Below are 25,870 nucleotides of genomic sequence, written 5' to 3' on the forward strand. Positions count from 1 at the left end.
GCTAGCATTAAAGCCTCTGGGGGTTTTCAATAAAACATCTGCCATGGGTGGTGACCTTTCTGAACCCCCTCCACCACCACCACCACCACCTCCACCATGTTCCCTCTGCATTTCAGCTCAAATGCAACACCACCAGCAGTGAGGGAGTGAGTATTTGTAAAGGCTATATTGGACAACCCCTGCAGAGAATCACCCCCCACCACGCTTCTCTTTTTTTCCCCTTCTTCTTCTTCTTCTTCTTCTCTTATGGCGTGAGTGCGCGCTCACGCGAGCAGCTGTCATCGGGTCGAACGCGCGTGCCCGCCGCCCGCGAGACTCCCCCCGTTTGAAGATTACACTGCTGCAGCTCCTGGCCATCTTGTATGAGACAGACAGGATGAGGCGCTGAGAAAACACGAGTGTTCAGCTAAGCTCAGATAGGATAGGAGGATCCCTGTTTCTCTCTTTTCTTTTCTTTTTTTTTTTTTTTTAAATTCTCGTGTGACAGGCGGACTGCAAACAGAGAAGAGAGGCTGGAGGGGGGGGAGAAAGAGAGAGACAGAGAGAGAGAGAGAAAAAACCCCAAACAAACACAATCACGTCTCCTGCCGCTGTGTGTGAGTGAGCTGAAAAACACATCAGTTGTGGATTATTCCGAGGACATCGCGCTGGAACCATGAGCTGGGGGTCAGAGCTATGGGTGAGTAGCCGGTGCACTTGTGTGTCGCCCCGTGTGGAAATAACGGTCCTCGGATGAAATTAGCTCGGATGAGACGCGGCGGCTCCGGCTCCGTGTTTTGCCGCTAAAACAACGCCGTTGCTCTGCTCTGCTCTGCGGCTGTTCAGCCTCCTTGCGACGTTAGCCAACTAATGTGTGGTGCTAATAACCACCACTGCTGCATTATTCCTCCCCTCTCTCTCTCACACTCTCTGTTTCTGTGTGTACATTCCCAGTGTTGTTCACCCGTCATGTACACTGTGATGTACGTTTGCCCCGGAATTCTGTACGTGACGGTTGTTAGCTAGCTAACCGTCCATTAACGTCTCGCATTCTAAGCGTTCTAACCACGTTTCGCACACACCCCCTCACAAACACAACACATCTGTTTGTCGAGCATGTATGTTGTGTATGTCATGTTGAATATAAACGTCGTGGCCCCACATACATGTGAAACGAGGACGTGCAGTGGAGGAAGTAAGACGAGGACGAGTTCTCTTTTAATTTATCTGCACAGAAAGAAGACTGAAGCCCTGGTGTGCACAGATGAGCAGTGGCTGGTTAACCACACTTAACAGCTTGCGAATTATAATCTTTACTTAATCATCACGAGGCAAAAATCATGTGTGATGTCCAATTTTAATCTCTGTCAATGAAATGTAGAAGTAGCAGAAATCAGATTAAGTAAATCTACCACCATACTGGAAAATACTCGTGTATTTTCAAGTTAAAGTGAAGTAAATGTGCCTGAGCCTGACCAATATATTGGTTAGCCGATGTTAGTAGCCGATATTTTCCAATCGCAGGTATATCGATTTATTTTATTTATTATAATGCAGAAAAAGTGAAATTATTATTGTTAAATTCCCGTCAAGTTGACTACAGTGGAGTCATATTGTCAAACTTTAAAATATACCTACTTTTTTGTGTCATTGTTCATTTGAAGGGATCGTTTCAAAAAATGAGCATCTATCAGCTGATATATTGTTATTGTAATTTTATACCTGTTAATATGTGTGTAGATATTGACCCCAAATTTAGCATTGGTTTAGGCTATATAAGGTATCAAAAGTAAAAATATAGAAGTATCTGACAGGTAAGTCGAGTTCAGATTTGAAAACAAACTGCATTTCACTGGAGCTTCTATAGTTCTATTCACAATAGTCACAAAGTCACAGGGGAAAAATCATATAAACTTAGATCTTGTTCATGTTATTAAGAAGATATAAAGTATGTAAGGATGATGTTATTAACGTCCATGCTTTGGTTCATCACTCCCATGTGAGCAACAACAGAGGACACAGTCGAGGCCCAGTGACCTTACTACAATGAATTCCTGTGCAGTGATGTCACTTTTCATCCCACTTAAATTCACTTTTAAGGAGTGACGATCCTGCCAGTATCCCTTATCAGGCCAGCCGCTTTATCAGTGGTATTTTCCCATATTCAGACACTGAGCTACTCTCACACTTGGCAATGCGCTGTAAACTACACCATTCGTATAAAGCCGATTACAGGACTGTGTCAAACTATTTGTACAACCTGATAATAAGCAGTTGTGGTGAGAGGAATTCCTGTTGTCTGGGTTTTGTTTCAGTGGCTCGTGTTGTTAGTTTGTTGTGGAAATGATCCACTGGAAAAGCAGTCATTCTGCTGTCAGCGTGCTGACATATTACATGGCAGAGGTGCTGGCTTGTTGTTACAGGATTCTGATGGTATGTTTTCAGTACATGTGCACTTAAGTCTCAGTGCAAACATGCACAAGTGTATGCTTGCAAGTTACTACACGGAGCCTCCTCCATTTGAACCTGCAGGAAGGGTCACATTTTATTGACTTAAACTGACGTTGCAACCTTTGCGGTGTACAACGACAACAACTCAATTTTGACCTGTAGGCCATCAATACTTTGCCACACCTGATCACAATACTTGCAGCATGGGGCACTTTCTTTCCCTAGTAAAGCTGCAGTTATAGAAAAGTCAATATTATGAATTGGCTCTTTTTTCCTTTTCTACTGAGCAGCAAAAGGGGTCTGGAGATAGTTAAACCATGGATGTGTTTTCCTTTCCAAGAAAAAAAGGAGGTAGAGGGAGGCACTCGTGAATTCTCCAGTAATTTACCTGGTCCAAAGTTCACCAAGAAAACCAGCAGTACCCCACATTCTTTGCATTTTCCTGGTGATGTCAGTGTATTTTTGCTTTACTACTGCAATGCTTGACCGAAAAGCACTCCTACCCAGGTAGTCATGCAAAGCGAAAAAAGCCTCAAGGTATTCCACAGGCTTTCATGTGTACTTTGAGTCTGGAAAACATTCGAAAAGTTTTTTTAACAGAGACTGAGCTTTCGCAGAGAATAATGTATTACAACCAGATGCTGGCTGAATGGAATCCAGACACTTGTTCCTTTAATCTTAGTCGCTGCAACAGCGCAGCAGACAGCACAGCGGTACTCTACAGGTGGCTGTTGCCACTGGAGAATGCACACGGCTTGTTTTTTGTCGTGCCAAACCAGACCAGACACTGAAACATAGAGCGACACCACCACTGTTACTGTGGTAGCACCCGCACTTTCATGTAGAGCAAGGGCAGGATGTTAGTAATTCTTTGCTTGGTGAATGTATGAACCAATTAAGATTTTAATTTTCTATAGATCAACTAATTAAATAGACTTATCATTGCAGCTCTAGTCATGAGCTTTGAGAAATCCGAAATGAAATTTTCTGCATTTATGATCCCTTTCTTTGAGGTTAGCTTCAAAAGTTGGTGGATGGTGCAACATGACAGATGAAGGATGAGGCACCACGAGCCACACATTTTATCATGCACATCCTGTTGTTCCTCGTCGCGAACAGGAAAGTAAAAGACATTTCAGGAAGTGAAGTCACAGTCGAGCTGGGTTTCTCAACCTGTCACGTACACTACACTGCTGAGGTTGTGCCAGTGTTCTGAATGCAATTACATTCATCAAAGTAGTTTACTTGAGTTGAAATTGTGAATGTTGGGTGGGTTGTGGCTGCGATGGCTGTTGTTTAGGGTTTGTGAGTCACCATGAGTAAAGCACCACAGGCAGTTGGTAGACTCCAAAATGTTGAATGCCTTTGGTGCAACATCATAGCACTGATTATAGTCTTCACCTTCCACATAAAGACAGGCTCTAGTAGGAATGTTTGCTGCCGTGAAAATTATGTCCATCACTGGTCTGCCCTTGTGGCATTAAATACAGAAATGTTACAAAAACATCCTCCATTAAACTGCAAATGATCCTGTTCTTAAACCTCACTGTATTTTGTTCTAGCGTACTCGAAGGACGGATATGCCAGTTTTCTTCTTTTTGTGCAAGCAGAAAATGAAGTAAATTAATCAGTATGCTTTAACAAGCATGCATAATTAGGACCCCAAACCCTTCCAAGAGAGACATGATGTACAAACGCTACCAAGGAAGAAGGAAGTCAATTGTGGTGAAACATGGGACTGTTACTCAGTGTAAGAGGGGTCAGAGAGAAAAAAAAAAGAAAATCATGAACGATATTTTAGAATTAACTGTACGAGGCATTACACCCTAAATAGTGGTTGAAATCAAGTAAACTGGAGACTGCAACATCTCTGATGTATTTCCTCTCAGGGCTCAGGTGTCAAAAGCTGGTACTCTAAGCAGCAGAAGTGACACCAGGATTAGAGGTACCTTGTCAGATCGAAACAGATGGGTGGTGATTATACTACATGCACAACTTTCACAGACTGTATGTCAGATGTGCATTGTAGCTTTAAATTGAAGAGGCATGAGTTTGCAATAGCTGTGAGTTCAGGTACTTGAAAGATGCAATATTTACCATTGTTATATTATGCAAGGTACACAAGCATTCACATGTCCATGCATTCATGCTAACAGACAACCTCACAGACACTTAAGTGGTTTTGCCTTGCTACATGAACCCACTCCCACTTTGCCACCCCCTTTTTGCAAAGTGGCCCAAATAATTAATCAGCTGTCCTTTGGCTCAATCTTTTGACCAAAATCTTTCTGCAAGTTAGTTAGTTAGTTAGTTAGTTAGTTAAACTCTAAGTGCCTTTCCCTGGGCCACTTCTGTAGCCACACCCCCTCTTTGCCACACGCCTTTACATAAACATACCGAAGGGGAATTTTTTGTTGACTGACCAATGAGGAGTTGGAATGACAGTTATGAGACGATATGATGATATTCATGATTTAAAACAATGCATAGTCTTATCTTTGTTCTTCTTTAGCAAATATAGTGACTGTAACTTGTTCTTGTCTATTTTTAAACTCTGCCTCCTAAAATATTTTCAATCTGTGTAAATTAAGTTTACTACACTACATTTTTAAAATTTTTTTTTCCCAATCAATATTTTGTCCCATCCCTATGACCAACTGACAGAGTTGCTGGTCACAACTAAAAAGAAGTTGACCCGACTCTTTCTCACTATGACACACCTTGAATGTTTCACTTCTCATGTGGTCAGTTATGGAAACGGATGCAAGCTATTTTACACCTAGTTGAACGTAGGAGTTTACGTAGATCTCTGTAGGTGGTGGAATATAAAAGCATCTTTTTCTTGCACACAAGTTATTGATGAGGCGATATGGACAAGGTAGAAACTTTACTCAAAGAGCAGCAACTTAAGGTGAGTTGAACTATGCTTTGGTCTTTAGAATAGTTGGCAAGTTGGCCCATGTGTGGTTCCTGACTGGTTGATGAAATTGTCCAAATGGTGCGTTACTTTGTTCAGTGTCAGTCGAGACCTGACTATCTGTACTTGTTTTGCCACATGGGACAGCTTGAGAGACACTTTAGTTTGTGTTGTATTTGTAATTGTAGGCACATTAGCATCTATCTGTGGCCATCACCCATCTTGTAATTGAGAAGGGAAAGTGGTATCGTCTGTAGGGGAACTTGTTTCTTTCGTGTCATTAAGAATTGCTCAAGTCTTTGCCCGAGGGGCACAGACAGAAAAGTTCAATCAAACCCTCATGGTCTTGTTTGTGTAGATTCCAGTCATGCATGTACAGCAGTTACATATCAGGTCTGATCTCCTGGTATTGCATGAAACATCCTAGTGTTAGACTGAGATTTCCTCAGTGTTTTCGGCTGTTGTATCTCATCTCAGCTCAGACTCCCCCAGGGCCCAGCAGCCTCATCCCCTGCTGCTCACTTGACATTCAGGGCCACTTCCAGGATTGAAACTTGAACCAGTCTGTTTCCTTCTGTCAGTGTGCTGGAGTCAGGGGGGGTCAGCGACTGAAACCCTTACCAGACTGACACCCCTGCAACCCCCCATTAAGTCTTCCACTCATTGCCACCCACCTGCTGACTCAGTGATATCACCCAAAGCCCATTTTCTCTAACCCTCATTCATTGAACCTGCCTGACAGTAAAATAGTGATGAATGGATCCACATTGGATGTGAAGGCCCCAGACTGTCCCCTGGGGAGTGAGAGGCAGAAATAAAGTAGGACGAGGGGGGTAGGTGAGAGTGTATTCAAATGGAACCTATACTAACAGACAACACACACAGATACTATTTTGTCATAATAGTATACTGAATACCTTTGGGTTTTGAAATGATTCTTTCCATTTTTTATGTTTCATACTCAAACGATTGATTTAGATATTCTGTCTTGGGCGTGTTCTGACCACAAGTGTTTTTTCTGCTGAAAGGACAAAGCTTTTTTGTCATCTTGTCCATGAAAAGGTGACTCAATGCTTCCCACCACAGACTGTTGCAGCCTCTAATCTTGAGTCATCGCCTCTTCTGTTATTTGTAAAGTCGGCCTTTAATCACTGCTGTGACAGTGGAAATTATACCCCTGTCGGGTCTCAATCACATCAGCTCTGACATACTGTCACCTGAGCCCCAGACCCATGTCCATGTCCTCCTAATTACGACTATATTGCACTACATATTGTAAGTGTCGTTTGTCCTGTGGCTCTGACAGCATTGAGTTTCCCTCGACAGAGAAACACTAGCGAGGGAGATTGTCTGCACTGTTAGCTGTTTTACGACTATTCAAGGTGAATTATGGTGCAGAAAGGGCAACAACCTCTTTTCCCTGCAACATCTCCATCAAACTACCCATGCTTTCAGGCATAAGTCTACCTCATCGTAAGCCAAACACATCTAGATTATAAACAGGTAGCGATATCAGTGATAGCATGCACACAGAAAGGAAAATTGATATAATGAAATAATAACAGATTTGACCTTTATTCATGTAATCTTTACCTAAGCCTTAAGAAAGAAAGAAGTCGAGTAGTCAATTCTGATAAGTGTTTAAATGTCACTTTTGAAGCATAAATGTCAAACATTTTCTGGTTCCAACTTCTTAAATGTTAGGAATTGCTGCCCGTCTTTATCATTCATCATAGTGAATGAGGGTTTTAAGTTGGATGGACAAAAACAGCAATTTGACATTTTCTAGACTAAAGTGTAAATGAGTTAGTTAGTTGCAGCCACAGAGCACACATATAGTAAAAGACAATAAGAAATCTTTTTACGTTTGAAATAAAGCTGTCTCTTTCTGTAGAAAACTACTCATAAACAAGAAACATTCTGGTTGTTAAAGATAAGATATATGTTCATTTAGTTTCATTCATGCAGATTTCACCCCAGGAGTGTTTCTGCAGGTTTATTATCCCTGAAGAGCACCTGGATGTGACAGCACAGATGTTTGCTGCAGCTAACTTGCACACACACATCAACTGCATGTGTGTGTGCGCTGAAGATGCTACTGTAAATTTTATTGTCTCTGTTATCTCAGTTCCCCATCTGTTCTCTTTTGTGATCATGTAGTAAGGGGGATGTCTCTGATGCCAAGAAACAGTGGTTCTCTGACAGATAGTGGTCTGTTCTTATGCTTTTTCGTTGTTAAATGATACCAGATGTGGTCAGCGAACATGGTCGATACCATGTGAACCTTTTTAGGAGTTATTTTTATGGCTGCTTAATGTTAAATGATACAAAGCCATAATGAAAACTGGCTCGTGCAACCATGCAGTTACCACACATTTGTCTCCCACTGCTTGAAATTATTCTAACTGCTGGAGATCCAGCTTTCACTGCAGCCCACTCATGCCTTTCTTTACATTTCCTAATTTGCTCTGTTTTTCCTTTCTTCTCTCCGCTTTCATCATACTGACTCACTGGCTTTCCCCTGTCCTGTAATTGCCTTTGTTGGGCAGATGTTAATGGGTGCAATCACTTGTGTTACTTCAGAATCAAGCTGTTTTTTTTAACGGTTGTTCAGTGCTTCTCAGCTTAGATTTTCCATTTTACTGTGGAAGAATTAACCTCACATTTTTCTGATTATTGAGAGGCTGTGTGGGCTTGAGAAGGGCTCCTGGCAAGATAGTACATCATTGTGGTCTGTTACTGCTCTTGAATCTGCAGGATGCTGTATTAAAACTTCTGTTAGTTAGAATATCTTGCTTTTTTAAGGAGTAACTACCACCATCATGGAGGTTTGTTTGTTGGTTGATTGGTTAGTTTGTTTATCAGCATCATTACACAAAAACTACTGAATGTATTTCCATGAAACTTGAATGGATGATCTGGATTTAAATATGTTAATTTGATATTGCGTTAGCCTTTATTGAATTTAAGGGGGATTGTTGGGCGGAGGTATGCACTCTACTGAATGCCATTCCAGTTTATAACGGGGCAATCTGGGGCAAGTGGAAATTAACTCCTGCACATGATGCCAGACAGACGGGGTGGAGATCTTTGATTGTATTAGTTTATTGGTTTTGGCAATAAATGGCCTTTGAAATTATATCTATCACTTCCTCTGGCATGGCCTGGCTTCATTCAATAACAAAGACTGTATTCCTCGCAAAGCTAGTACATTTCCATGTCTCCCAGAGTAGGTGTTAGAGATCTGAGTCTTTCCCAGATGAGTAGAAGTTGTGCCATCTTTAATCATATCCTGCGATGAGACATGTCAGGGTGGAGTGAAAGTGTTGCCACAGAATTCAGGGAACTTGTCTGAAAAACTGTTAGCGATGCCAGCCAAAAAAACAGGACCACCTAGAGATTTCACCTCATTTTGATGATAAATTGAAAGTACTTCTGTAGTCCAGGTCCTATGAGGCCTTCCCCTCTCACAAAGGATTGTAAAATATTCTAGCATCAGCATAAAACCACGTAGTATTTACAAGAGAGATTAACGCCATGGCCTTAGAGTCCTTTTGGACTGTTAGCAGGTTACAGTGTTGGCTTTTCATCCAGTAAAGCAAAAGTAGCTGAGGGACTCAAACTCTGTGTGTGGTGTAAGAGGAGGAGATGTACTGCGAGATGCGACATAATGTCTTCCATCGCTAGAGCCTCTCTGGCATTCATTTGCGGTAAAATGTTTTCAACAAAATCATGTCATTAACAGTCAGTAATTCTTCTGCAAATGTGAGTGAGGGAGTTTACATACATTTGCCCAACAGTCTGTTGAAATTAAACATCCATCTGAGGAAACTCATGCCATCAACCACAGCAGCACTGGTTTTGATTAGCGACCCTGCTAATCGGCTGTACAATCCATACTTGCCTGGCTGACTTTTATCAAGTCTTATAAGACCTTTCTGCAAGTTGAATACTTAGGTAACAACCAAGCAAGTTTACCTGGAGAGGAAAACAAGTGAGCTAAGACTCAAAGGAAAAATGGGCCGGCACACAGTCTTACTTCAGTAGGATTTGATCCTCAAGGGAGAGATTTGACACTTGTTATTTGAAGCTAGAAGTTATTAACTTGTTGCTGTAGTGAGTAAAGAGCATGTGCAAGAAGAGAAGCCTTACATGACACTGAGGCAGCGCGTCACACAGATCTATTTATGAACTGAAACTGTAAGCTGTCAGACTGACTGTCGGGTATAAGTGTAAAACACATAAAACACAAATATATTTAATCTAGTCTCTCATTTACTACCATCATGTTTGCCAGCAGACTTAATTATAAGCTATTGCTGTTTTTTTGTTGGTTAGGGTTAGCTTTTTGCCTCAATGCTAGGTTCCACAGCAGCGACAGTATGATTAAATTCAAAGACTGACACCTATTGGCAGGGAAGTCTAGTAATCATTGGACCCTCTGTGAGAGACTGTGTAGTTATTATGTTCAAATCATGGTTGTCTTCAGTGGAAAAAGAGTCTACATGAGACGTGTCATGGCAGCACATAGCTCGAGCGCCTGGGCAAGAGATTCACCTGAGCCATGTAAAGCATCTATAGTATCAGTGGACAGCTGAGCAGGGGTGTCATTTACAGCAACACTGAAGTGGTAACCCACCGTTTCTGCCGCTTAACACGTTTCATGCCATGTGTTACAGTTTACCTACTGGGCAGCAAGACCATGGCGAAGCAAGATTGATAATGGATTTTTGCGGCTGATACTGATATTGCTATTTGGGACTTTTAAAAACTCATTATGATGTATTATATTAGGCCCATTAGGCCTAAAACGATGGTGTATGTGGATTACATAAATAATTAACTCATGTCGGAAAGCTTTTATTGCATTGCACAGTAACAAGTTTATGTCAACTTGAGTTATGTTACCTTCACTTCACACCTCTCCTCGGCTACAGAAATAGCAGAGAAAGTGTGGCCAAAATTTCACACTATTAACACGGGTACTAAGAATATCTCTGTTTGCTGTTTACATTGATTGGGATAATGATAGGTGTTTTCTGACATGTGAATGAGACATGAGGTAGCCTTAGTTGGATAAGATAAGCGATGATATCGATGTACTGCCCTCACAGTACACGGTCCTCAAACCTCTCTTTCAGAAGCACAAAGAACAGAGCAGTTCCGACAGCAGTAGAATTGAACCACAAAGCACTTAACCTCAGCAAAGAGCAGAAACTTCCAGTCCGAGTAGCCATTTCAGACTGATGTTTGTGATGACTATTTTGAACGTGGCATTCGACAGTTGTTCATGTATTTATTTGAATAGAAAACTTGAATGAGTGTGTTGAATGTAGCAAACTAGTTGCTAATCTTGCAGCTGATCAGCGAGAGCTATGGGCATGTCAGTGTAGTCAGGTGGTGCAAGTTCATGTGTTTGGGAGGAGGTGGCTTTGGATCGAGGAGGTGGAAATTTCTGGTTGGATACTTTGAATATAAGATGACATTGACGCCATCAGCTTGTTATGTTGTAGCAGTTCAGTATATGAAGTGTCATGGCAGTTCTCTCATATTGGCTATAATCTTAAATTCAAAGTTGTCCCTAATTCCAGGGAATGTGTTATATAAGAGTTTAAGAGCTTTATCCGCCAAAAAGAACAAAAACAGCTCAACAAGAACAATGGCTGAAGTGTCTTTGCCGGCCTAGCGGGATTAATCCACAAAACAACTGCGTCCTATTGGGTGGTTAAGGTAGTTAGACGGGAGGTGTAGTAATCAGATTAATTACGGCGTCATTTAATCAAGTTCTGTGCCGGGAACAACATTTCTGTTGTTCACTCTCAGTATACTTTTAGTTCTGCCTGCATCTGGTGCACTTCGATTGCTGAATATGTTCCTGGATTATCAGGATATATGATGCGTTTGGATCAATCTTTGCATTACTATATGCTGGATCTTAAATCTGTTAAGACGGCTCTGCTTGACCACCACTTCTGTTGTGCTTTACTCCACTGAGATGGATTAACTTCGTCTGGAACGCCATTTTTCTCCTTTGTTGTCGCACAAAGACAGTGACCATGTTGCGCCGAAGGAGTGAGTTTTTCGTTTTCCTGGACAGTGTTCGTTCTGTGAAATCGGAAAAAGAAGAGCAAAAGGAAGAGGACCAGCTGAGTCCTTATGAAGAGTATCTGCAGGTGCTTCTGCAGATGAGGATGACAAGTGCTGTAAGTGAGCAGAAATGAGGATTATTTTTCACATTCAGACGAGGGATGGGATGAATTGATCGGGTGATAGTCATGCATTTTCGCTATAGTGATAATTATGAATATCCTCTCTTGAATTACTTGAAAAGCTGTCCAGTAATGGTTTCCTGATTTATTTTGAATTGCTTAAGCCTGTCACGTGGGTGAAGGCAAGACTTGCAAATTGTATTCCCCACAAAAACAAGTTAAATTGGATGTGTAAATACTGCAGACCTGATTTTTGAAAACGCATTTAAGATTCTTTGATTTGTATATGATCTGTGATACAACATAAAATAAATTTCGGTCAAGTGATTTGAGCATGTTTTAATGCTATTTTAGTTTTTATTTGAAAAATTTACGATTGATTAGAACAAATTGTGATAGATGCTCCTCACAATTTCTCATTTGCATTCATAAATGACAAAGTAGAGCAATAAATCCTCACATTTTAGAAGCTAGAAACAAGCAAATGTTTGACGGATTTGCTTGAAAAATGGCTGAAACCAGTAATTGACTGGCATTGAACCTGACAAGAATATTGTAAAATGAAAAACTTGTTAGATGCCAGCTTGGTCCACCCTTCCAGTCACTATGACTCACAAGTGACAGCAATTTCCTGTTGCCTAACTGCTGCAATAAGATGGGGTATTTCTTTATCCAGTCAACAGACCACTCATATATGATTCTGGTGCTGCATGCAGGCAGCCGCACTGAAGACATGTTTTATGAGCACAGAGGCATGATACACGTGTGCAAACGCCAACACACATTCTTAAATTTCAGACCAGCAGAGGCGTTTGTTTCTATAAATACCTACATGGCATGCAAACAAGAGCTCTTACACATAAGGTCACTCACTGTGCCAAACAGCTGCTCATATTCTGTTATAAGTTTGTGCGTGTGAGTCTGTACATTTCCTGTGGGCATGTTTTGTTCTGTCAGAGAAATATTTTGCATAGAGGTGTCATCTTACACCATGCTAGGCAGGTGGTGATAAATAATGTTGGTGAAAGCGTCTCTGCAGTTACATTATTAGCCTGATTTGCCTATACCAGTTCTTAACTAGCCTGAGACAAGAGCCTATTTTGACACTAGTGGAAATCATCAGAGCCTGACACATGAAGAGATTATTTGTCTCTCTTTATGTGTTAAATCCTCATTTAGGGTGGGTGGGCTGGGGGCTGACAAACCCTTCTCAACCTTTAATAACCCAAAGAGAGAGAGCCGAGGGAAACTATTCATTCGGCGGTCAAGCACATGATCGTCAGTCTTTGTTTGTGTGTGTGCACGAGCGTGTTTGTATGTTTGAGTCCACTGTCCAGTCTTCCTGCGACTCCTCTCTGACACTAGGGTTACATCGGGCTATGGAGGCATTGTTCCGCCCCGCTTCCCCGTACAAAGCCCGGTGTGTGTTGGAGAGAGGGTTTGGCATCTCCCCCCAAATATTTGTCCTTGCTGCTGGACGCCCACTGTCGCCAGACACAGTGAAGTGCTGCATTGACAACAGTTGATTTGGCGTTTCTTCTCTCCTGTGGTCAGTAAGAAGCACTGTATAAAGCTTTACCAAAAGATCAACTCCAGAGCTTTGGACATTTTCTGCCTGCCTTATTCGGTGGGGCAGGGCTACTTTTGCAGGAACAATTGGGCTGTTTGTTTATTATTTGAATTGGCAGGACGCTCACAGACTAATGAACACTTCTGGATGAATACAGTTTCTTCCATTCTCATTTTCACTGCAGCGCAGGGTTTGTCAGCTAATGAGGCTGCTGAAATAACTCTGTCATGTTTACCGTGATGGTCCTTACAGACAAGAGGCACATCTCTTTTTACTAATCACAAGAGATTATAATAACCGATTCAGTATTTGTGGCAGTTATAAGAGGCATTTCCGATATTGGTATCGGCATTGAAACAATCCCTTCAATCATATTTGTATGATGCCTTCCATCACCATTTCTGACACACCACTTTTTTTCCAATCTCAAACAATTCATGTATACGGCCTCCAGTCATGTGAGGGTCAGTTCATGCTGTCATTTAGGACTGCAACAAACGCTTATATCACGTCGAGCAGAGAAGGTAGACCCAAATGCAGGAGATGGCAGGCAGGAAGTGCAGTGAATTAAGCATTGTTCAGAATCACAGATGCACAAGGAACAAGCAACACACGGGCACAGGAATGGGAAAACACAACAGATGACTCGACAAAGACTGAGCTAGAGACTGGAATTAAATACAAATTAAACTAACGAGCAGATGAGGTACAGGTGGAACACTGGGAGCAGGGCTGGGCTAATGAACAAGATGCAAGACAGGTGTTGAGGGAAAGCAGGATGGGGACACAAGAGCACCGGAGGGAAACAGTGTAGAAGACACCACAGCAGATAAAGTACAGATGTAAATGAAGTAGAAATAACAGGACCATGACATCTTATTTATTGTCATTAATCTGTTGATTATTTTATTGATTAACGGTTCACGCCTCCTCTTGTTTCGTCTGCATCCCAAAGATATTCAGTTTAATGTCACAGAGGTTTAAAGAAACCAGAAAATAGTTACGTTTAAGACACCTCACATAATCAAAGTAGTACTCTACATGGGGCAGTGAGGTACAGGAGGCTCCAGGTAGTCTGAAATGTTTGCAGCACATCAAACTCAACCTACTGTCCTTGCTCAACCATTACAAAAAAAAGACAAAAGCATCTGTACGCCTCTTGTCCCATTGTCCTCCTTCCAGCAGAACATCTGTCCCCTCAGCCATCCCCCTACTCTGCTGTGACATCTGCTTTTCTTTGGCTCAACAGGTTTCCTGTCAGGGGACCTCATATAGAAACCACTGACACAGCTTGAAAGCTCCATGCACAAGCAACATTTGGATTTTTATTTCTTTTTTTTTGTATTAGGCAGGACTTGAGTCATACGACTGCATCACCTCCATTGTTCGGTTGATGCATAAAACATTGCTCTGACTGGATTTTGATTTTAGGTGTTTGGAGGTTAGATTAACTTGATTATGAAAGTAAAGCCACAAATGCGATTTCAATTATACGTTTGGGGTCACCTCATTTCAGGCGATGCAGAAACTAATCAGGAACACAGTACACTCAGTGGTGAAATCCTCCTTAACATCCATTTTGAAATCTGTACACTGTTATGCTGCCAATTAGATTAATGAGAGCTCTGTTTATTTAGACTTTATTGAGCTAGCTGTTGTAAATATGTTGTGTTAATGTTGTCTTTGCTCAGTTGCAGTCATCTTTTAGGGGACATGTTGGATGTTTGTAATTCAAACACTATGCATATGGAAGCGTTTTGTCTTTTTTTGTCGACGGCTGAGTCACATCTGCATTTACATCTTTTTAACTTATTAGTCAGCAATTTCCTGTTAAATTCCCTGAGTCAACAAATGAAACGGCTTCCCCTTTCTTCACCTCTTTTGTTTCTAATGGTGTATTGATTTTTGCTGTGATCAACGGAGCAAGAAAGCGACCTCTGCAGAAGTGGCAAGGCTGTAATAAAACAAGAAGTGTCCCCAGGAGCCTTTGTTCAGAGTGCAGTCCTGTTATCACCAACATTGTTGTGAAGTGTTTTCTACACTCATTGCTGCTCACATCCTTTGCATCTGGTTACCTCACACCGGATCCGTCTGTTTTTAAAGTTCTCCATCCATGATGTCATCAGGTTCCCTTTATTTTGACCATCTCAGATGAGTCTTATTTAGTATCATTGGCATTCCTGCATCATGACCCAACTTGCTTCTGGGGTGACAGGTGCATTATTACGTGAAACTCATCTGTACTTAGGACAAGTCACGGAACAGTTCCCCCGCATGCCCCATTTATTCCACAACCCTCGAAGAGAGTTTGGGATGAGAGCTCCGTTTTCTGCTTCAACATATCATTTTGAAGTAAATGCTGAATGCATAATTTAATGCAATGTAATAAGGAAACCATCGACGTCAGCCCAGTTCCAAGATGACATCCTGACATCCTTTGCTAATAGAAGATCGTATTCTAGAACTAGATTCTGTAACTAGAATGGCACTCGCTCCCATTTTGTACTCCCTCATACAGTACTCCCACTTAAATATGCTTGATTTTTTTCATCAAGACCCATGCATTATGGTGATAATATGACATTATGGTGAAAATATGACCTTATTGACAGAGGGAATAAATGTATCAACACTAAAAACCCTCCTGATATTGACCTGCTACCGTTAGTGGTTGTGTTATTACTCCGTACTGCCTTCTGTGGTTGAAAGGAGTAGAACAGAAAGCTACATTACACTTCATCTTCATCTTCATCTTTTAGTTAGTCTTTGCATTTGGTGGCAAAGATCCCCATAAAGAATGCAAAGACCTAACAGCCTTAAGATGTATTTCACACTTGATAAGCTATAAACAGAAAGGAAGTGAAGTTACGAATATTTAATTGTTTTCACATACTGTGGATGAGTTTCACAGTAAAATATTTTAGTGCAATAGATTAGGTGGTATTTCTATTGCAGGCTGTAGAGAAGAGGAAAGATAAAAACCTCAGTGTTGTGGGGGATGCAGGTCAATGGGCCCTCAGTGTGGGTGAGGTCATGTGATCTGATCTGTAATGGTAGCTAAATAATGTGCATTAGTTCAGATTAACTGGCAGTCTAATACATTAAACTGCACCATAATCTCCATCACCAGTTGGAAAGGGGTCGGAGGTCAGGAGGCTGAGCCTTAAACAAGCATGTGTTTGTTTTCTTACAGCACATGTACAACCTACATATATTTAGTAACTGTTGAGGGTCTCCTTTGTTCTCTGTTTGAACCTGTTTCCCATTTCCTGGACAATAATAAAATATTTAGCTACGCAGCTCTTATTTATTTTCTTTCTTGTACTACCACAATAGTACATGCATCACAGCGAGCGGGACTGTGTCCTGAAATAACAAGCAGAGCAGGGCGGGTCCGTCTCCTGAAGGGATCCCCCACTTTTCCCCTCCTGCAGCAACAAGGTCAGGTGTCAGAGGCCGCAGATGACAGAACGGAAGAGTTGGAGCAGGAGTTATTAGTCTTCAGTTCGGGGGCCATAAGAGGAGGCTTCTCTAAAATTCCTCGGCAGGGTTGAATATGAGTGAAGTTATTGTCCAGCCAACCATGACGCTTTATAATTTGCATGTGCATATGTCAGTTTAAGTAACAGGAAAGTGGTTACATTTGACAGAGTCAGGTAAATGAATCATTAGGGTCACATGTATTATTCACACTGCTTCTTTGCAGTTTGTACAGGGAAATCATTTTGTTTTTACATCGATCTCTACATTGGACAATTAGACTTCTTGTGGCAGAGATGAAATAACCAATAATATCACATTTTTCTATTTTAAAACCTGTTTCTGCACACCTGAGGGTAACAAAGGCTGAGATGTCTGCCCACATCGACATATTTGGCTCTCTACACCACGTGGCTCTACCTCGCTGCAGCATTTTGACGTCATGAGCATGACAGCCACATGCCACAGTGGTTCTCCCTCTATTTTTCATTCAGTGTATATGGGTAGATCACAAACCAACTTTAAGTTTGAGTATCTACACATTTTGAGTGTGTAGTTACTAATCTGCTGATTGTTTTGTCTGTTCAACCTTTATCATTTAGTCTGTTAGATGTTAGAAAGCATTAGTGTACAGATTCAAATGGTTTGTTTTATCTGACCAACAGTCTACAACTAAAAGATACTCAATTAGTAATTATGGTTAAAACATGACTTAAAAATTCTCAAATTATTTAAGTTATCAAAACTGTTGCTTGTCACTTGACTGTTGATTGACTACTTCTCTCTCACCAACATGTTGGTCTGCTCTACTTTCATATTGAGATTATTTCGACAGAAACGACAGTTGTGATATGATTCACGATTAGTGAGAATGATCCTTTTTGTGTCACAATTTCCCTTTTTGACTGGAAAAATGTACATTAAAATCATGATGATGTGACATTTGTTGGAGTCTGTACCAATCAAACTTGTTTCCTTACATCTTGAGGACAAGATTCATAGGTCAGATCATCTCTGCAGCGCACAGTTCATATTTATTTTCATATCATAATTTATTTTGATATTGCACATATTGCAATTTCGACAATAGTTCAATTAATTATTCAGACCTAACCTGTGCCACATCATTGACAAAATGTACGAAACGCACAGGATGTTTCGCAGGGTTGATGAAATGGAGCGTGGAGGCTACAAGACTGTGTGCTCTCGTCTGACACACTTTCACATAATGTGTTGTTGTCTTCGATACTGGCCTCACTGCGATTCATAATTTATTAATCCGCTCTTTCTGTTGAAGCTGCTTAGTTGATGACTTTTCCATTTAGCTCGAGCAACTGCCTCTTCAAAGCCAAGATTCATTAGCTCAGAGTGAATCATCATATAACAGATCATATATTCTACTTGATTTTTAAGATAAGGTAAAACGCAGAGTTCCAAGAGTTCAGGAGGTCCCAGCAGTACAGGATAGTCCCCCCCTAAATCTAATCCCCTCCCATGTAATCCCGCCTCTTCTGTCATTTCTACTCCTTTCAACCCCCCTCCCCTCCTCTCCTCTCTGTTTTTCCGCTCTCTCTCTCTCACTATCCTCCTCTCTCATCCCACTTATTCCACCTTACGCCTGATGGAGCATTAAGCCTGAATGCTGTGGGCAGCCGTGGCCTCACATTCACAGTGTGTTTGTGTGTGAGCGAGCCGGTGCTGCATCGGTTCCTCCCCTGCTCTTCTTTCGGATTCTTCTTCCAGACAATTGGGGAATTACTTGCTGCAACTGTGCATTTTTCTTTGTTACAGCGTGGGAGTGGGGTCAGCGGACATTGTTCCCAACCCAGGCACGCGCTTGCTCCGCTTCAGGATACCTGCGATGTCTTTTAGAAAATTGGTCTGGTGGCCTTCTCTAACCTAACCCCAGCCTTTTGTGGTGCTGCTTTGGACTTTGATGGACATTTTCTGGATTTGGATATTTCAAAAGGGTACAAATTCCACGTGGAGACATACTGGATAAGATGGTGCCCCTGCAAAAAAGGGTAATCTGAGTTATGTGCGTCGGAGGAGGGTTCATGTGTGGCTACAGTGACGTGTGCTTGTCTGTTTTCCTCCAAGAATGGTTGGTGCTTTCTAGGGATCATTAAGTGTTTGATTGCTTTAATTGCCACTTAGCTCTGAGAGTGCTCTTAAGGTATTAAACGAAAAGGGAGATGTCTTTTAGAAACAAGAAAAACAGTGACTGTAACAGTGGTGAGGGCAGAGAAACTGGGAAGAACAAAGGCAAGTGATGAGGCTGAGGAATCTCCTCTGTATTTTAGTAGAAATGCCACTTTTGGGGGGATTTTATCTTGTCATTCTTCTGTTGAGTGGCTCATTAATGAGTGATTGCCCATTGAAACTGACAAACAATGCAGACTGGAAAGTCCCTCGCACTCAAAGTACTCTCCATTGTTGTCCTTGAGTGCGTCAACTGGTAGTCGTTTAATTTGCTTCAATGCTGCTTCAAAGGTGTTTGAGAGATTTTATCACTCTTCATACAACATGATCCGACTTCAATGATAATGCTTCAACAGTGTATTGTGTGGTTCTCTGTCGGCTGTACTTTCAAATGCCTCAAAGTGCTGCGAGACTGTGTAGGCTCTTAGTCTCGAACTTTTCATCACCACAACCGCTTCCTGTGATATATAAATGATATTTGTGCAGAGGTGCTTTGAGCACCCATTGAGTACTTCACATGTTTTTTCTCGGAGGATCAGACGAGCTTCCTCGAGCTGATACCTCACATGCTTAGAGGAACTATTATCTGGACTCAGGAGGACTACAGACATGGTAGAGGAGAGGATGGGGGACTGTTGGAGCCACACCAAGGTTTGGTTTATCCTTAATATGACACCCGCACTGTTGTCCGGAAGTAGCCATGTGACCATCTGTAATTATCAGATGGGGCGGGTTTATGTGTGTGTTTGCTCTTGCACTGAATTTCAAGACGTGACCTCAGCCAACAAGAGGCTCATTTTTTCCTCACAAGTCAGGAACAAATCATGAATAATGAGTTCAGCTGCAACAGCTGTGTTTGGTTATCAGTAGTGCAGGCTGTTTTTACTATGAGCTGCACTCACCCTTTGTGTTAGACCTCACTTTAAGATGAAATTAGCTTACAATGATTGCATCTTAAAGGGGACAGTATCAGTTGTAGGCTGGCGGTGCCACCTTTGAAGATTAACTGAGGTCCTGGGAGTGGGTCGGATGATTTTGTGTGATCAGGGGCTGAAAATAACTACATTGACTGACACATATATGCCTGACTGCTTTGATTGAAGGGAGGCAGATGTACAATAGTCCTGCAGTGGATGAGGCATAGTGAGGTGAATTTAAAGAAGACAAATTTTATGATTTGCAAGAATTTACAGACACTGAGATGGATATTTGATGGTATAGAGAGAAACATTTGATTAAAACTAGCATTACATTTTAATTAAGGTTTTCGGTTTCAGGTCCTACAATACTTAAATATAATGTACTCATCAGGTTGATTTAATCTTTAATAACCATTTGACTTCTCTCCTGTTCAATTTATAATTGATTGATCTCAATCGCATTTGAATGATTTAATCAGTGCTAGTGGTGTCATGATATATCAAACTATTGACAAGGCAAAATGACTGTTGTAAACTTTCAATATCATACTTTTTGGATACATTTCTTTTTTCTTTGTTAAGAAAGCGATTACCCCTGGCCGACCCCCTTCAATTGAATCAGTAGGTTGCAAGCAAGTAGGTTGGCTCGAGGAGCTGTAGCTTTTATTCACCACTTACTTACTCACCACAAAGAGCCTAAACTGTACACACACTGTGCTTCTACATTTACAGCATTAATATTGCTGTAAACCTCATTCTAAATGCTCTTTCTTTCTGTCGCTGGACTGCACACTCGCTAATGTTACGCACTCATCCTCCGAACTCTGTTTCTCCTGAAGGGAGTTTACTATTTGCACAACACATTTTAATCTAAATTTGTTACAATTGGACAAATCATTCTCAAAACATGAAGTGGTCACCGTATCACCTGACTAAACTCTAACTGATGCTTACTGTTGCTGCTGTCAGCTAGTTAGGTCAGTTAGCTTAGTCAGCTCAGTCAGCTCAGTTAGTGGTTGGGACAGTGAGCTTGGAGTACCAGGGAAGCACTGGTGCATATGCCTCCTCCATGCGAACTTTGGACCAGGATGCAGGATTCATATAAATTTAGGGTTTTGTGTGTTTTCAACTGAAATAGTAACATATTGCACCCTAAAATTACATTACAAAAAGAATCTACAATGTTAAGACTGGTCTTACATTACACTGACGGAAACCCCGACGTGTTTGTGTGTCAACTCGTCTGTCGGAGAGAAGAGACGATGAAAGAGTGCAGCTATCGATGGTGGATCAATACTATAGAAAATGAGTACTGAAACTGTGTCTAGCGTTTTGAATGGGTTTGTATGGAGAATTGATGTTTTCGCAACACTCATCGATACATCCTCTTCTTTCTTGCAGGATCAGTTTGACAACTTGGAGAAGCATACACAGTGGGGGATCGAGTATCTGGAGAAGTACACCAAATTTGTCAAGGAGAGGTCAGAGATTGAAACCAACTATGCAAAACAAATTAGGTGAGTACTCAAGCGGGCAGTTGATCTGTATTTGGGGTTGCTGGGCTGTAACTGGGGTGGCAATGTCCATCCAGGTGGCTTCAATAAAGAAACCTCCCTTTCCCTTCAAATGACCTACTGAAGTGTCCTTGAAACAAGAGACTGGATCCTTATAAGCGCATTGTGTAACTGACCGTGACCTCTGGCCTCCCTGTGGGAGGGGAAAGGGGAAACTGAGATGAGAATTCCCATACGGGGTCTTGCACATTAGTGTTACATTAATTATCATCGTATTTTCATAGGAATGGTCCGCTTCAGGCAGGGCATAATGGCTTAATACAAGTGTAGACCTAAATAAACAGACCTGAAGAGCATGTCTCCATCTTTCTCTCTTTTTTTCTTATCTGAAAAGAGTCTCTCTGTCTGCCTCCCTCTCTCTCCCTCGTGCATAAATGCTGTCCGTTGTTGTTGCTATCTTCTGCTTCAGGCAAGAGGAAGTCAGGTTGTGGGGGGATGGGGTGGAGCTTGTGTTTCCATAGAGACTCGTAGGTATCAGCATTATCAACCCCACGTCTGACCCAGATTTTTTTCCTTTTTTTCCTCCAACCACAAGTGTAGGCCCCGCCCCCCCCCCCCCTCCGATTCTCCCCACACAAACTCTGTTTTGGTGCAGTCACTGATTTTCAAAGGCGGTGATGGGAGCATGAGCAGCCTTGCGTGGCGAGGATGCATCTCCTAAGGCCCCCCTTCATCCCAACACAGTAGGAGATACCCCCACAAATCCACAATCCTCATCTTTAAAGAGGCCTGGCAATATGGCTAATGCTTTAGGTATTGACCCCAGCCCCCTATGTCATATTGACTAGCCAATACCAATCCAGTATTCAGATCGCAACCCCCGGTAACAGATCCTCCACAGGCCGCACTGCTCCTCTTTTCTAGACTTAAGTCAGCTTGAGATAATAGGACTAGTGGTCTGTGTTTACATGCAAGCATTAACCTTACAGCATATCCCTGCACCCATGAAGTTTTTGCACATAAAGTCAGGTGCATATGTTATAGGATTCCTATTTTCTCTATTAATCGATTAAAAGGTACTTTTTTTACTCATCTTAATTAAGAGAAACACCGTCAGCTGTATTAAAATCATATCATTGTGCATTTACACTTTTATCATCTTAATTTAGCTTTTTAGCACAACTACTGTATGAGTCTTAATTTTGTCCAAAATACAAAATTACAGCAGTGGTATGTGGTACAAATATTGTGGCCCCAAAAAAACATTTGCACCCACAGATTTGAACACATACAGTGTATCTAATAATAATAACTCAATCAGTCAGCATCTGTCCACAGTATGTTTGACAGAAGAACGTGCGGGGAGGGGTTAGCTCATCTTGCAGCGGCAGGTTGGCTTTCATAGAACTTCCAGCTCCACAGATGGTGCGGATGTTTTCAGTCATTGTGCTTACACAGAGGGCCTGGTGTCAAACTGGACCTGTTATCTAGTTGGACACACACACACACACACACACACACACACACACACACACACACACACACACACACACACACACACACACACACACACATGCACGCACGTACATTCACGTTGACACACTTGTCAGAAAAAGACTAAAATGAGGAAATTAGGATGCAGAGTCAGGATAGCCTGAGTCATAGGGTTTTCCTGTGTTCTCCACACACTGTGCTTCTTGTGGTGGTACTTAAACATACCTCAGGACTAATTATCCTTTGTAATCAACTTAGCCTTAGCCTAACATAAGAAATTAGGTTTAATCTAACAGGCACACGCAAACCTCAACAAATGCGGTGCTGTTTGATCCAATAAAGTAATTGCATTGACCCCTGTGATCTTGTCCCTGTATTTCCTTGTTGTTGGAGACATTTTTCCTTCTGTTCTTATGTTTCCGAGGTAAGAGGCCTTTTCACTGTAGACATTCTGCCATGTGTTAACAAGTATTTTGTAGATACATACATTCCATATAACTGCAAATTTAGCAGCTCTGGTTTTGCTCCCTTGTTTGGCTCACCAAGACATTCAGAGTCATGAAATAAGTAGCTGATAAATTGAATAGTCAATGGACAGAAGTATAATCAACTGTTTCCAATGAAATGTTAAAGCGATCGATACCAGTCTAAAAACGTCAAATCATCCACCCATACTGACAGAACTGGGTCAGTCCGAGTTGTAGTAAAATAATCGATCACCGGCTGTGTAAGTGTCTAAGCAAGGTTAAAGAGTTCTGACGCAGTAGCGGATACAGTAAGTCTATTAAACCAACTCAAATAGCCTACATTTCTCACCAATTCAGTGTCATCTATGGCTACTACAATACTTTGCACCATTTCTGTCACCATACCAACCACACACTGCACTAATCCATGAATAATCCTCTTCCACTGCATTGGTGTAAACATGCACAATGCTTCCGTCTAGTCATCGCAGGGCAATGCATTAATGCCTCCTCCTCCTCCTCCCCCAAATTCCAGTCCGGCATAATCCATAACACAGTAGGAATAAAGTCCTGCTAACAAAAGAGAGACGGGGTGAGGGTGAAATAGAGTCTGTCTTCATGTGGTTACAGGATAAAGCAGTGTGCAGCAGTCATGCACTCATGTGGGATCATCTAACACCCAGACACACATACACAAACATACAGCCAAAAGTGCTTTGTTTTATCCTCCTAATTAAGTGCTCGCTGCTACCCTAATTTAGCCAAATTTGTCAAACATGTTGTCGAGGGTGAGTGGACAAATACAATCTGACACATGACATCTGGCTGTGAGTGAATGAGAGAGTTGGAGGGAAGTGGCAGCTATACTTAGAGATGAGGTGAGAATGACAGGGAGAGAGATAGACAGATAGATCTGCCTAGCAACAGCACAAACACCACAAGGGAGGAGAGGTGTGGGGGATGTTGGTAGGGAGAGCTGGATGGAGCGCTGACACACATTACATGTAGTTATATATATGTTTTTTACATGTGCATTATTTATTGCAGCAGGAATTTTGCATGACCCTTTTACAACATGTACAAGCGGAGGCATTTAGATTTGTTGTGAGATTACAGTGCTGTAATCTCACAACAAGGGAAGTGACCATGATGGACAGTTACCAGCTCTTTCAAAGCAATTTACAAAATTAGAAAAAAATTTGAGCTGCAACCATTAGTTGTGAATATTTTCTGGCTTCTCTTCTCGTCTATGAAAGAAATCTGAATCCCTTTGGGTTGTGGACAAAAAAGACATTTGATGATGTCATTTTGAGCTTTTGAAAACACTTCTTACATGCCAAATTAGCCGCTAGGCACAAATTTTGCAAATGTGTGGCAGGTGAAGTGGTTTGATGTCAGGATGTCTTATAATTAAAGGTGGTACCAATGACACAGCGTCCCAGGAGCATATAGAAGAGGAACATAATAAACATTGAAAGACAGGAAAAAGCGTAATAGGCTCCCTATTTCGATAATCCATTAATCTTTTCAGTCACTTTTCAAGCGGGCATGTCAAAGATTTGCTGGTTCCAGCTTCTTAAATGTAAGCATTTGCAGCCTTTGTAATTTGTGATAGCAAATGAAGAGCCTTTGGACTTTTGACTGTTGGTTGGACAAAAGAAAGCAATTTGAAGACATCCCTTTGGACTCTTAAAGATGTTCTCCAGATGTAAGATAACATGTTTGTTTGGCACTGACCCCAACTCATTTGACATCATCATGATTTTAATAGGCTTTTCAGTGAAAATGAATCATACCACTGAAGAGGAATCATATCGCTGCCACCATATCTGCCAGAAATAACCGCAATATGACTTTTTGACCATATCATGCAGCCCTAATGAACATATGAATGGCTTGTGTTGTTTGTTTTTTGTCTTCTTGTACCACTTGTTTTTTTTTTTTTTTTAATATAACAACAGAGCTCTTTAAGTAGTCAAAGGACCCTGAAGGCTAAGTACATAATGTGCACCCAAATCCATCAAACATAGTGCATGTTATTATGTCCTGTTGACAGAGAAGCCATCAAAGAGAGCATCAGCACAATTGGGCTGGGAGTGTGTCAGTGTCACGGTGAAACAAACGTGACATGATGTATCCTAGTCTGTCAAGCAACACGACAGTAGCCAGGTTGAGAGAAGGACACTGAATGACTGTCATGAGGATAATAATACCCATTCACCAACAGCGAGTGGCAGCTTTCATCCCTACTCATTACATTTTTGCCTCTACTCTTCACATTCATCTTGTGCCACTAACATGCAGCCAGAGTCAAAACAAGGGCAAAGGCTGCATTAGAAAAGCATGCTTGTTTCTGGTGACTGGTTCTGCATGCATACTCCTGGAGGCAATGATTTATGACCTGAAGAGAGGAAAGGGGACATAGGAGAAGAAAGCACTCAGCTGGATTGAATGGTGTACTGGATGATCCTTTGGCAGGTCCATAAGGGCAGCGTCAGGGAAACATAATGGGAATGGTGCACTACCCATCTGCAGTGCTTTTAAAGAAAATACTATAAGAAATGTCTGACCAGGCTCAACCCTTTGTCCTCACAGGAATCTATCAAAGAAGTATCAACCCAAGAAGAACTCGCGGGAGGAGGAGGAGAGCAAGTAAGTCAATGGATC

General features: G+C 41.6%; 1 protein-coding gene across 26 annotated transcripts in view; it reads left to right on the forward strand.

Annotated features, from left to right (window-relative positions):
- Nucleotides 1–248: 248 nt before the first annotated feature.
- Nucleotides 249–25,870, forward strand: part of LOC119029774 (formin-binding protein 1) — a 64,283-nt gene continuing 38,661 nt past the window's right edge. For 4 of the 26 annotated variants that reach the window (XM_037116872.1, XM_037116877.1, XM_037116873.1 and 1 more), the window contains exons 1-3: nucleotides 249–679; nucleotides 21,130–21,245; nucleotides 25,799–25,855. In XM_037116872.1, coding sequence (XP_036972767.1) covers nucleotides 656–679; nucleotides 21,130–21,245; nucleotides 25,799–25,855 — 197 coding nt within the window. In that variant the 5' untranslated portion in view covers nucleotides 249–655. The remainder of the gene's footprint in view (nucleotides 680–21,129; nucleotides 21,246–25,798; nucleotides 25,856–25,870) is intronic. The other 22 variants (XM_037116875.1, XM_037116879.1, XM_037116880.1 and 19 more) reach the window with 12 other exon arrangements.

Source organism: Acanthopagrus latus, chromosome 12, assembly GCF_904848185.1.
Source record: "Acanthopagrus latus isolate v.2019 chromosome 12, fAcaLat1.1, whole genome shotgun sequence".
NCBI classification, from domain to species: domain Eukaryota; kingdom Metazoa; phylum Chordata; class Actinopteri; order Spariformes; family Sparidae; genus Acanthopagrus; species Acanthopagrus latus.